The sequence below is a fragment of the Rhipicephalus microplus genome, chromosome X (assembly GCF_043290135.1).
Source record: "Rhipicephalus microplus isolate Deutch F79 chromosome X, USDA_Rmic, whole genome shotgun sequence".
NCBI lineage: Eukaryota > Metazoa > Arthropoda > Arachnida > Ixodida > Ixodidae > Rhipicephalus > Rhipicephalus microplus.
In genome coordinates, this window is record NC_134710.1 from 506,936,060 (window position 1) to 506,950,488 (window position 14,429).

The window sequence follows — 14,429 nt, forward strand, 5'->3', positions numbered from 1 at the left end:
AGATTACCAGGCGTTTGAATCGTTCGGCAGTAATAAAAGGAAATTGTGGAGCTACTAGCACCACCAGGAAATTTAAAGATGCTGAAGCGAGCGAATCAGTCATTTCATTTAGTACAATTCTAGCATGCCCGGGGACCCAAATAAACCGAACTTCCAATAAACTATGCGGTGCAAGAGACCAAAATATCCTGAAAAGTGGAGACTGCTTTGCGGAAGTTAGATGTGTACATGCAAACAAAACATCCAAAATAATAATAGCTTTTGATTGCTGAGACTTTTGTTTTTGAAGAGCCAATGTAATAGCTAGGCATTCACGTGCTTTCATCAAGAAGGCTTCTTTCTCTTCGTGCGGTTAGGTGATGGTTTTAAGTGGGGGCATCTTAGGGCTCTTTAGGCCCCACGCACTTGACCTCATGCTGAGCGATTCACATTAAAACTATTTGAAAAAATCATCCAAACAATATTGTTGGGCAAGCCCTTTGGTTGAAGTCCTACCATGACGGCCGCGTACGTGTACACTACTACGACTACTGCAATGCTAGCGCCACATTAAATTAGATTATGGGAATACCTTTGATACGTACTACATGCTCTTTTTGATGTTCTGCCAGTCGTGCTGGTCTGCACGTGAAAATGTCACTTCCACTGAAGTTTAAATCACGGAACAGTTTTACCTAACAAAGAAAAAGTTTAGCTGAAGACGCTGCATCAGCACTCCCTCCTACAAGACGGACGTTAAAAACGAATCCAGACAGCGCTGCCCATAGACAGGCCCCACATCCGAATTAAGACCCACCGCAAGAAATAAGAGTCATAAACAATAAAACAACTCTGTCAGGCATGACATTCACCAGCACCTCACAAAGCACACAGCTACACGCATGGCAGCGCGTGTTGTTAGGTGCGTTTTATGTGCCAAGAAAAATAAAGGGAAATCCGGCCTGCTGGCTTAGGTGGAAAGAGAACCGAAGCAGACGGTGCATTTTGAACAACAAAAAAGAAAGAAAACACCTGCCAGTGTGCGTCGTAATGATCGGTGTGCAAAGGCCTGACACACCCACCCCTGCCTTTCTTGCCTGACATCCTCTTTACAACCACGGCTGAGGTAATACGTGGCTGCGATTCTAATTCGGGATTTTTCGTGCGCCACGCAAACCGACCTCTGCTATTTTTTCTCACACTTGGGAGGTGTTTTCTCTCTCTGTGTCGCTTTGATTCCCTTTCGCACGCGCGTTCAACCCACACACGTTTGGCGTGATGGAAGGTGTGTACAAACACATGCACGCACATTTTATGTCGCCGTCGACCCCGTCCCACTCTCCCGACCAGCGACGTCACTTCCACCTGCTGAGAGTCTATTTAAAACGCCAAGCGAGACTCTTGCTTTACCTGTGGTGCCATAACATCGGCCAAAGAGCAACCAGAGTCGACAACACCGACAACCTTGTTTTCAGACCCAGGAGAAATCAGGGGGACGCGCTCACATCGCGGCGGGTGAGAAAGTACGGGCTTGCCAGCTGCGTCATTGTCACCCCGAGGACTCGAAGGGTGTGCCAAGGTCTCAGAGAAAACATCCAAGACTTCACTGGTGACGCTCACGGGAAACACTCAATCCTGCAGGAACGCCAGCTCGGCCCAGCATCATTCGAGTAAGGTACTTGCCATCACGCGCTGCCCACATCTGACGCCCCGAGAGTCTACGAGCAAGTACTGGTTATGGCTGACAACAACAGCATTCCGCACGAGGCAATTATCCCCATCGTTTTCGACGGCAAGAGACACTTTCCCGGCAAGCAGCAACTGGCAGGCTCATGCCACATTTTTCAGATGGTCGAGCGCAAAGAGCCTCTGGTTCCACTGGATGAAGACCCACTGCAGCGAGAGTGGGAGGAGTTCATTGAAGATTTCCCACAATGCAGCAGGTAATTACTTCATTGTGGTTGCGGAGCTTCTTAATGAAAACAAATACCCACAAGCGCAAAATTTTTGCGGCTCTGTCATATAGCTTTGTTCAATACAGCTATCTTTACGAGGCACATAACTGCACACCTCTTCAACACGAGGTGCGTCGTTCACGCGCGCAGAAGTAGGAGTTAAGGGGCTCCTAAGTTCAAGGGTGGCCGTGAGTTTCTGGGGCCGTCGGACAAGAGAGTGCTCACACGGTGATTGAGCGGGATTCCCTATATACTTACTTGTCCTTTTGCAAGGTGCTGTACTTAGTTGCACACTTTTTAACCTTACAATGAATGCTTTGTGCTTGTGCATTCCTCGCAATATGTTTTATTGTACATATGTCGATGACGTCCAGCTTGGTTTCAAATCTTGTAATCTGGCCATGTGCGAGTGGCAGATTCAGCTTGGTTTGAACAAAGTATCCAAATGGGCCGAAGAAAACGGGTTCCGACTGAATGCACAGAAAAGCACGTGTGTCTTGTTCTCCAGAAAGAAAGGCATTTATTCAGAACCCAATATTCAGCTGCATGGGCAACGTCTTTCTGTTAATACTGAACAGAAATTCTTAGGCCTAATCATAGACACCAAGCTAACCTTCATACCACACATCAAATATTTAAAAAAACAAGTACATAAAAGCTATGAACATTCTCAAAGTGTTATCATGCACTACGTGGGGAAGCGACAAGAACTGTTTAATGAATATGTATAAAAGCCTCGTACGTACCCGCCTAGACTATGGGGCAATAGCATATCAGTCTGCGACACCTTCTGCCCTTAAAATGCTTCACCCTGTTCATCATCCAGGCATCTGTCTCTCCACGGGTGCTTTCCCCACTTGCCCCATGAAAAGCCTGTACGTGGAATCAAACGAATGGTTGCTCTACCTACAGAGATGTTACATGTCTTTTAAGTATTATCTTAATGTGAATGCAGACGAGAATCACCCATAACATTCCACCATTAATGACATGTCAAGCCTTGCTGTGTTTGAGAAACGGCCTTCTATGAGACAGCTCTACTCACTCCGTGTGAGGGGCCTAGCGAAGGAAACCGGTGTGCCACTTGAGCACCGTTTGGTGGCTCCCGCAGTATGCCTCCCAACGTGGCAGTGGCAGGCGATAGATTGCAACTTGTCTTTCTTAGAGGTTACAAAGCATGCGCCAATTGCACATATTTAGACATACTTCTTAGAACTACAACATAAATACGCATGTGCTGAGTACTTTACGGATGCCTATAAGTCCGACACTTCTGTCTCGTACGCAGCCGTTAACTCATCGTTTTCGGAAGCCGGCGTTCTGCACTCTCATACAAGCATTTTCACCGCCGAAGCTTATGCGATACTAGCGGCCGTTAAACACATTAAAGAAATAAAACTACAGAAGTCAATAATATATAAAAATTTCCTAAGCGTATTAAAAGCTCTGAAAACTCTTAAAAACACAAAATCGCTGTCTTCGTCTCGCTTTATTCACTCTTTTGCACAGCCTACTCATCTAAGCAGCGTGTTGTAGTCTGCTGGGTTGCAGGACACCAAGAAATTCAAGGCAACGTCCTGGTGGACTAGCTAGCAGGATCCGCCAACAAAACCACTTCCAATACATCTATACCAGATCCTGCACTCGACTGGAAACCTTTTCTAAAACGAAAGCTCAGTGGCTTTTGGCAGAGCACATGGGGCACACACAATTGCACATGGGGCTTACACACATGGGGCACACACGCAAATAGCATGTCATCAAGCCGCAACCTGGTCATTGGCCGTCAGTATCAAACTCACGCCACACCGAAGTAATCCTTACAAGGTTAAGAACAGGACATACACACATAGCACATTCATTTGTTTTGTCTAAAGGGCGATCCACCTTTGTGTGATACATGTGGAGAAACACTCACCATACTTCACATTCTAATCCAGTGTAAAGAATTAGACACGCTGAGAAGACAGCACTTTCCGTTACCCTACCCTCAACAGATAACACTTCATCCTACAATGTGCGTCAGTAGGGAACCACTTTTTACACATAAGTCCTTATTAGCTTTTTTTAGAGAAGTTCATACTTTTAATATTATATACCCGGGCATTCCGTAGCATGACCTCTCTCGAGAGGTGTCCGCTGCGGTGGCTACACTTGCCTCACGGCCCTTGGATGCAAGGGTGTGAATGATGGAGGCACTTGTGCTAAAGCCATACATGTTCATCATCGTTTATATTGCTACGGAGAGGAAGAAAAGGAAGAGGTGCGACTGACAGGCGCGCGACTGGGCCAATCAGCCATTGTGTCTCTTGCCTGTAGTTTTTACTCTGCAAATACATCTCGCTCAGAAGCAACCAACCTCGTAACATATTGGTGAGAGGTGCTGGGTAACCATCAGGCAACGGAGCTCCGCAGCGGACGTCGCATCGCCCTTCCAGCCATGGCCAATGCTCAGCCCTCCGCGTCAACGTCAGCGTCTCCGACGAACATGGCGTCGCAACCGTACGTTTTCACGCCTCTCAAGGATCCCGGTACATTCTGCGGAACCGATGGCGTCGACGTTGACGATTGGCTGGCCATGTTTGAACGAGTGAGTGTGCCGAACAGATGGGATCCCACACTTCAGTTGGCTAATGTGCTGTTCTATTTGAGAGGCACGGCCAAGGTGTGGTATGAGAACAATGAAGAAGAACTCACAAGCTGGGACCAATGCAAAGCAAAGATGCGGGAGGTGTTTGGCAAAACCGCCAGTCGGAAGATCGCCGCCAAAAAGGAATTGGCCTGCCGTGCCCAATCCCCTACGGAGTCATACCTCGCTTACATTCAAGACGTGCTGGCCCTCTGCCGAAAGGCCGAAAGCGACATGACAGAAGGTGACAAGGTGGGACATGTTCTGAAAGGGATTGCCGACGACGCGTTCAATCTCCTGATGTGCAAGGGCTGTTCCACCGTAGACGCGATCATCAAAGAGTGTCGTCAGTTCGAGCAAGTGAAAAGTCGCCGCATTCTACAAACATTCGCTCGACTCCCAAACACCGCTGCAACATCTACTTGCGAGGACCAGTCAACACCACAACGTGCATCGCCGCCGGGAGACCTTACACGCATTGTTCGTCGTGAACTGGAAGCTATGGCGCCCTCGGCGTTCTATTCGCGCAGTACCGATGCCACTCCTGTTACTGTTCCTCTTGTTCAAGCCATCGTGCGCCGGGAGCTTGAAAACATCGGAGTGCATTCCGTGTGCCATGTCACCGCGCCTAGAGTCAGCGAACGCCCTTTCGTGATGCCCTTCTCCGACCGACGGTCTTCTCCACGTACTCGCAACCCGGCTGAGTGGCGAACTGCAGATGACCGCCCTATATGTTTCAACTGCCACCGCGTTGGACATATTGCCCGTTACTGCCGCAACACATGGTCCTCGGCACATCGCGCAACGACCAATATGACCCGTTTCGACGATACCGCCCGCACCTTTCCACCTGCCGAAGAGCCCAATGCCATTGACCATTCTCGGAACACTTGGTACAGCCGCTCGCCTTCACCACGTGGGCACCAGTCTCGATCGCCGCAAACACGTCGCCCATCGTCCCGTTCGCCGCAGCCACGGCGCTTCTCGTCCCCCGTGGCTTCCGGCCGCGTTGTCTCGGAAAACTGAGAAATGCAGCCCCCGGAGGTGGTGCTGCATTGACGACTTCCGCAGCAAATCCTCTTTCCGTTCCCACCAGACGAAGTGTAATAGACGTTAAAGTAGACGGCGAACCTGTACAAGCACTTGTCGACACCGGCGCAAGCATTTCGGTCATGAGTTCAAGCCTACGCACACGTTTAAAGAAAGTTCTGACACCAGCGGCTGCACAAATGCTCCGTGTGGCCGATGGCGGCACGCCGATGGTTCTCGGTCTGTGCACTGCCCGCTTACGTATAAAGGACCACACTACTTCTGTCATTTTAGCCGTGATTGACCACTGCCCTTATGACATTATCCTAGGCCTGGACTTCTTGTCGAATCATTCTGCTCTGATCGATTGTGCTACAGGCGTTCTTCAGCTAGAGTTGCCTCAGATAGTCGCTGACCCCCCCACTGCCCCGCCGCGCCTGTGCTCTCTTCAGGATGTGCGGCTGTCAGCTCAGGCAGCCACCTTCGTCGTTTTGACCGCACAGCCCCAAGTTCCCGATGGTCAATATGTCCTCCTTCCTCTCGCCGACGTCCTCTTGAGCCGCAACATTGCCATTCCCCATACGCTTGTGACTGTTACTGACAATTGTACCTCGCTTCCACTTCTCAATTTCAGCTTGTGCCCTCAAGTGCTTCCTCGTGGCATGTTCTTGGCCAGCGTATCTAATGCTGACGAATTCGAAATAGCAGCGCTCACCACCGAGATTGATTTACTTCAGTCTCCAGTAGCGAACAGCACCTGTTCTCGGCCAGATCGTTTCTCGAAGATGATTGCACCCGACCTCAACCCTGCGCAAGCCAATGACATCCATCGCCTTCTCGCATCATATACCGACATTTTTTCTTTCGACGACAGACCTCTAGGGCAAACATCCACTGTTCAGCACCGTATAAATACTGGTGACGCCAGTCCTATTCGCCGACGCCCCTATCGTGTCTCCCCCACTGAGCGTAGAGTTATCCAAGCAGAAGTGGACAAAATGCTCAACAAAGGTGTCATAGAACCATCAAGTAGTCCTTGGGCCTCCCCTGTCGTCCTTGTGAAGAAAAAAGATGGTACCTGGCGCTTCTGCGTTGACTATCGCCACCTAAACAAGATCACACGAAAAGACGTGTACCCGCTACCACGCATCGATGACGCGTTGGACTGCCTACACGGGGCTACATACTTCTCGTCTATAGATCTCCGGTCCGGCTACTGGCAGATTTCTGTCGATGAAATGGACCGCGAGAAGACGGCCTTCATTACACCAGATGGTTTATACCAGTTTAAGGTCATGCCTTTTGGACTATGTAACGCCCCTGCCACATTCGAACGAATGATGGACTCTCTCCTGCGTGGTTACAAGTGGTCTACTTGTCTTTGTTACCTAGACGATGTGATAGTCTTTTCATCTACTTTCGATAGCCACCTGACCCGTCTCGCTGCAATTCTCGCAGTCTTCAGAACAGCTGGGCTACAACTCAATTCCAAGAAGTGTCAATTTGGTCACCGTCAGATTGCCATTCTGGGCCATATTGTAAACGCCGATGGTGTCCAACCAGATCCCGAAAAGATCCGCGTCGTCCGTAGCTTTCCAGTACCCCGTTCTACATCCGACGTCCGTAGCTTCGTCGGCTTATGTTCCTACTTTCGCCGTTTTGTGAAAAACTTCGCTGACGTTGCCCGGCCACTGACAGATTTGCTGAAGAAGGATACCACATTCTCATGGGGCCCTGAGCAGGCTCAAGCGTTCGCCGCTCTCATCGGCTACCTAACTACGCCCCCCATACTTGCCCACTTTAATCCTTCTGCTGCCACAGAGGTTCGCACCGACGCCAGTGGCCACGGTATCGGCGCAGTTCTCGCTCAGCGGCACCACGGTAGACAGTGCGTGATAGCTTACGCCAGTCGCCTGCTTTCTCCCCAGGAGATGAATTATTCCATCACCGAGAGAGAGTGTCTAGCTTTAGTTTGGGCCGTCGCCAAGTTTCGGCCATATTTATATGGTCGCATTTTCACTGTCGTTACGGACCACCACGCCCTCTGTTGGCTGACTTCTCTGAAGGACCCGACTGGACGTCTGGCTCGCTGGGCTCTGAGGCTTCAGGAATTTTCGTTTAGCGTCAGCTACAAGTCTGGCCGTTTGCACAAGGACGCAGACTGTCTTTCTCGATATCCGGTAGATCCTCCTGATCCCGTTGCGCCTGACCTGGAGAGCAGAGTAATGGCGTTTACAGACGTCAGCGATATGCGCATCGAACAACGACGGGATGAGTCATTGCGCACTATCATCGACGCCATCCAGTCTGACAACCATGACGCTGAATCCCGTATGTTCGTGCTGCATGACGGCATCCTCTACCGCCGCAACGTCACCACTGAAGGCCCTGAGCTTCTGCTTGTCATCCCTCGTCATCTACGGCCTGCCATACTTCAACAACTTCACGACGCACCAACAGCGGGACACCTCGGCGTTTCCCGCACATACGACCGCGTGCGACGTCGATTTTTCTGGCCTGGATTGTACCGCAGCGTACGTCGATATGTCGCCACTTGCGACCTCTGCCAGCGCCGGAAAAGACCTTCTTTGCTGCCAGCTGGATATCTTCACCCAATTGAAGTCCCCTCTGAACCATTTCATCGCGTGGGACTCGACCTTCTTGGCCCTTTTCCGACGACGACACTAGGAAATAAATGGATTGCCGTCGCCACAGATTATGCGACCCGTTACGCGATAACAAAGGCCATGCCAACCAGTTGCGCCACTGACGTCGCGGATTTTCTTCTTCATGACGTCATCTTACACCATGGTGCACCCCGACAGCTGCTTACGGACCGCGGCCGCTCTTTCCTGTCCAAAGTTGTCGATGACCTCCTTCGATCGTGTGCTACAGCCCATAAGCTATCTACCGCCTACCACCCACAAACTAATGGCCTAACTGAACGTCTCAACCGCACGCTCACAGAGATGCTTTCGATGTACGTCTCCGATGATCATCGAGACTGGGATACAACGTTGGCCTATGTGACCTTCGCATATAACTCCTCTCGACATGACACTGCGGGATTCTCGCCTTTTTATCTTTTATATGGTCGCGACCCCATATTGCCATTTGAAACCACCTTGCCTCTCGTGCCATCTCCTTCCGAGTACGCGCGCGAAGCCATTGATCGGGCTCACATGGCTCGTCAAGTTGCCCAGTCTCGCCTCACCAGGTCACAGGATATGCAAAAAGCCCGCTACGACCACCGGCATCGAAATATAACGTTTGCCCCAGGTGACCACGTGCTCCTCTGGTCACCGTGTCGTCGTGTAGGTCTCTCCGAAAAACTTTTGTCCCGATACGCCGGACCCTACCTAGTCTTACGTCAAGTTAGCGACGTAACCTACGAGATAGCGCCATTGCACTCCAATACGTCACCAAGTTCGTCACTAGTTGACATTGTCCATGTTTCGCGCTTGAAACCCTACTTCTGTCGCACTTCTCCGGACTCTCGCCGAGACGGCGCTCCAACGCCCGGGGGTCCTGCTACGGAGAGGAAGAAAAGGAAGAGGTGCGACTGACAGGCGCGCGACTGGGCCAATCAGCCATTGTGTCTCTTGCCTGTAGTTTTTACTCTGCAAATACATCTCGCTCAGAAGCAACCAACCTCGTAACAATATTATCACAAACTTTTGTCATCCAATAACACCACACACTTTTCACGGCATGGTCATGTTTTTATTACTTCTAATATTTCTACCCGCCTTAGAGCGAGGAATTTTAAGGCCCTTATACAGCCGCTTATCACACTTTTTGTCCATATCTCGTTTAAGATGAACTTGCGCTTTTTGGCCATGAAATGGCTCTTGCGCCATAAAACATCAAGCATCATCATCATGATTACTGGTCCTTTTGCCTAAGGCCACATCTGGCATGAGGCGCAAAACTTGAACTATTATCAGCAAAATTAATGTTCTTTTCTTGTGAAAGGCATTCTATGCTTTTTTTGTCAACTGATGAAGTATGTAACTTTGTCGCATGTGCCGCAGTGTATCACTTTAACTTAGCCCGTGAACCGAGCCATACCTTCATAGGTAGGCTAGCTTCATAAAGCTACCTATACAAAGTACATGACGTCAACCACGCTCTTTACTATTGTTGAGTTGGTCAGCGTCGTTTCACTTTGCGTACTGCAACTTCTTACGTGTTGTAGAAATGGCGCAGTTGTCGAAGATGCCGACGGAGCGATCCACATATCAAAAGAGTGGCTGCATAAACGTTGTGGTTTCTTAGCACGTCATAACAGCCTTCTTTGGAACCATGCTCACGTACGAATACAAAAGAATACGTCGAGAACCTATAGACAATTTTGCACAGGATGCATGGGAGCCAGAAAATTGAACAGGTGAACAATTATAATCACATTTTGGTATATATTGACGTGAAATAATGAGGTGACGAAAGGTCTAATGCACCAACTCAACCTTTTTCATGCGTACAGGTCGAACTGTACGTTTAGTTTTTAAAAATACAAAAGGGCAAGGGTACTCTTTTGCAGTACCCATCCATAAAAAAGTTTGCATAGATTAGACACGCAGTTTGTTAGAGTGTCGTGAGTAAACCAAAGAGAGGAAGCATGTCCTAGTTTCACCATCAGATTATTTCTTTCTTGGAACGCGATGATTTATACCTTGCAGATTGTTTCGTCTACTAAGGTTTGGCAGCACTTTTCGCAAAGCAAAATGCTGTGAATTTGCTTACACACTTTTAATAAAACTGTGGGGCTTCGAATTGGTCTATCTTTGGTTAAAAAACGTTTGGTGCAGCTGTTCGCAAGAATTTGTTTCTTCCACTCGGCCTTTGAAATCTTTGTGCGTTTTTGACTTTTCCATTAAAATGGAAACTAAACTATGACTTATAAGTCACAGTTTAGTTCTGGCACCAATAGCCACTCGACAACTAACTAAAACATGCTTAGAATGACAGAGAGCTGAACTAGCTAAACTATTTTAGAGGCATTCATGTAAAATGAAAAAAAAATCCGCAGATATCACACCACGTAGGATTCGGTTTCAAGCGAAGGAGTCATTGAGTATTTGTCTACACGCAATTATTGTCTAAAAAGGGTTGTGACTCTAGCGAGATCGATGTATTTTTGTAAAGGTTGTAGTTGACATCGTGTCTTGCCCGAAACATCAACTACACTGTCATTTGAAAGGTAATTCATGGTCTGACGTAGCGCCAGCACTCACGTTGGAACAGGGACATTACTGTTAGTGAACCGAAGTGCACTCTATAGAGCGATGATGTGAATGCCATTCGTCTGGTTGGCGTATCCGTGCTGTGACCCTGATGCTTGTTCTTTGCATTGACCTGGTCAACAATGTCGGTTTTTGTTCACGCGCCCAAAATTATATTACCAAGGTACGTCCTCCCCGTTCCTGGGTACTTATTAACTGTCAGCCACTTGTGACACATACCCGCCTACGGCAGTCTGAGATGTACGGGTCTGTGTCATGTTTCAAGAGGAATTGGTTTGACGACGTAAGTGACTGGATTCTCATGTAACTAATATCATGGCCTCTCAGTCATAGATAGATAGATAGACAGATATATATATATATATATATATATATATATATATATATATATATATATATAGATAGATAGATAGATAGATAGATAGATAGATAGATAGATAGATAGATAGATAGACAGGTAGGTAGGTAGGTAGGTAGGTAAGTAGGTAGATAGGTAGGTAGTTAGGTAGGTAGGTAGGTAGGTAGGTAGGTAGGGTATATTTTTAAAAGCGATTGATTGATGCGTCCCAAAACCACCATATGACTATAAGAGACGCCGCAGTGGAGGGCTCCGAAAATTTTGACCACCTTGGGTTCTTTAACGTGCACCTAAATCTGAGCACACGGGCCGACATTTCCGCCTCCATCGGAAATGCAGCCGGGATTCGATCCCGTGAACTGTGGGTCAGCAGCTGAGTACCTTAGCTACTAGACCACCGCGGCGTAGTATTCTGAAAAGCGGTGTAGCCATGTCATGCATCAAGCATTGTCTCACTAAGTCATGTGAGCACAAAAAAGTTTCAGCTTTCGCGCACAGGTTACGCTTCTTTTAGGTGTATGCTACCTTCCTGTTGCAGTGGCCATTGTCGCTGACTGTTGTGGGGGTTCCCGAGAAAAAGCAACTAAATACGTTACTGTTTGTGCTACAAAAAATAACGCGTTACAGTTACAGTTACCGAAAAAGTAAAGTGCAAATGCAGTACATCAAAGTGTGTCGCTAAACTCGGTAATTTTAAAAAAGTGTGGGTAGGTCGATAAAGCGGGAAAGCGGGAATAATTTTGTCCTACCCAAAAACGTTTTTAAAAAAACTTGAGCCGCTGTCCATCATCACCTTGTTGACCTTTCCGTGAAGCTCAAATTTACTGGGCGCCTAATTTCAAGCGTAGATAGCAGGCTTTCTTAAGTTACACAAAAGTCCCCTTAATTCGGCGGCAGGCTAAGGCTGCAACCTTTAGGTATCAAGTTACTGCATTGCGCCATAAAGAAGTCACTCCTGAAAAAAAAATTCCATGCATCTCAACGAAGTAAATCCTGATGAGTCCGTAAGTCTAAAAAAAACTTTTTCGCTTATGCTTTCTAACACCAAAGCTCTCGTAATGGGTGCTCTTCTTGGCGCCGTTTGATATAGTACATTCGAATACAATGTATGAGTGGTTGCAAAGCAGCAAGAACATTTTTATTGAACTGGAGTAGAAAGCATCAGTTAAGTTTATCAAGAGCTTCCTTCGAATAGTTCGTGAAGAGGGAGTAAAAGAATTTCTTACATCGTTCACACATGCCATTTGTAAATATTGAAATGGTGTATGAGCGATACTGTTTTGGAATACTCATTAGTAGACGTGAGAATAAACAAGAATCTACGTAAGGGCGGTAGTAATGCTGAAGAGGAGTGAAAAGGACCATATGTCGGCAAACATGAGTAGAACGTACTCAGACTCACTCAAGAAATATATCTTGTGCTTTGAATTCGCTCGGTCTCAGACAAACCAAAGTTTTCCCGAGTGGGACTCACTCGGACTTACACACTAAAGTTATCGTCAACCGGGCTCACTCGGACTGACACTCACCTAAATATTACTCACCCAGACTATACCTCAGACTCAGACTCATGATTTCATATGAGTCTGAGTGAGTTCGAGAGAGTTGACTCATGATCCTCGCCAGCCTATGATCCCTGACAACCTATTTTTGAAACCTTCAACCTCCTTTCGTACATTCCAATCATCGGTAGTTTATAATAACATGGAGATATTTCCACCGTTCTCTCACGCCCAGGTACCTGGAGCCCAATTTCATCGACCGCAACTTTCCGACACTCCGCAAGAGACTGTCCGGGGATGCCAGAGCAGACACTAACGACGATGAAGGAGACAAGGTTGTCATTTATGACGTAGACGTCAAGCAGTTCCGACCCGACGATGTACACGTCAGAGTGAAGGATGGCAACATATCTGTGGCGGGGCGAACTGAGAAAGTTATCAGCGGTGGAGGTAAATACAGCAAAGAAGAACTACTCGGAGGCCTCCTGATTCCCACGGATATTGATGCCAATGACGTCACGCTGGAGAGGACTCCCGAGCTACGACTGAAGATCTCGAGACCCGATTCGCGGCCAGCGTCTACCATGTTGTCAGCTTCCACCTGGACCCATTCGTCGGCAGAAAACTCGCTTGCCGAGAGGTGAAGTGGCTGTGTCATCTTGAGATAGGTACGCGATGAGCCCGAGGTGGCAGCTGGGTCTGCACAGCGTTGTCCATTGGAGAGAAGCCACACTAACCCCGGAACGAGTTTGCACCTGCTCTCACGGCACATTAGTGAAGACTCGAGAGGACACAAATTCCTCTTTTCGTCATACGTGCTTTTTGCGGTGACTCATGCTACTAGGAAATTTTATGTACTCCTCTAGGACAGGTCATCAGGCCTTCCACACAGACACTCGTCTCTTGGTAAATTGTAGAGTTCCCCTACCTGATATATTATGCCTGAGTTGTTATCGCTATAGTATAGCTGTAGTGAACATTCCCCTACTGTTTTCACTATTCGCGCATTTTGAAAGTGGTCGTTTCTCCTGCTGTTGAAAGGTTTTGGGTGAGCTTATGAAGGACCAAGAATGCGTTCGACCTGCTTTTAATGTGAGCTTGTTCCTGTTTTTTGAATAAAAATGTCGTTGTTACTTTGCTTACTTTTGCAGCCCTGAAATGAATGAAAAACACTGGCGGAAATGAACGGGTATCGGATTTAATTTCCCGAATATAAGCTGTATTTGAACAACTTTTTATGCTATGGATGTTTAATATTCACAGTGACCATAATTGAGAATGCCTACTGTTGATAACTTTATAAAGTTTTTGTTCATGGGGCGACAGTGATATTTCACTGTGCATCCGTGGAGAAATCTACCACAACACGAGTAAATGAATACATTTTTATTCCAGCGAAGCCGTAAAGTGCTACGAAGAGAATGTACTAACCTAAATAAATTTAGAGTGGCAGCTACTTCAACAGAAACGCCATGTTGTGATTATCCGGAGCATTGCGACGCGTGCTATGACAAACTCCTTCAACATAATGTCGGTGTTGGCCAACGAAAGCTTATTATTTTTGCACTTTTACGTGCGTGTGTAACACGCCAGCTTAAAAGACGGGCATCTCCACGAAGTGAATAAGGACGAGTGGTGCAGCGACGTCCTAAGGTCTATATTGTCTACGTTGAAGTCGCCGACTCTGGATAAAAGGTTGTGCTTGTAGGCCTTTACAGTGTTTTGTCACAG

The 14,429-nt window shown here is 47.6% G+C and overlaps 1 protein-coding gene across 1 annotated transcript; it reads left to right on the forward strand.

Annotated features, from left to right (window-relative positions):
- The first annotated feature begins 1,582 nt into the window (after positions 1 to 1,582).
- Positions 1,583 to 13,840, forward strand: LOC119160733 (uncharacterized). Its single transcript, XM_037412937.2, has 2 exons — positions 1,583 to 1,922; positions 12,934 to 13,840. Exons 1-2 carry the CDS (start codon positions 1,717 to 1,719, stop codon positions 13,340 to 13,342), a joined length of 615 nt encoding a protein of 204 aa, XP_037268834.1. The 5' UTR covers positions 1,583 to 1,716; the 3' UTR covers positions 13,343 to 13,840.
- Positions 13,841 to 14,429: the final 589 nt, after the last annotated feature.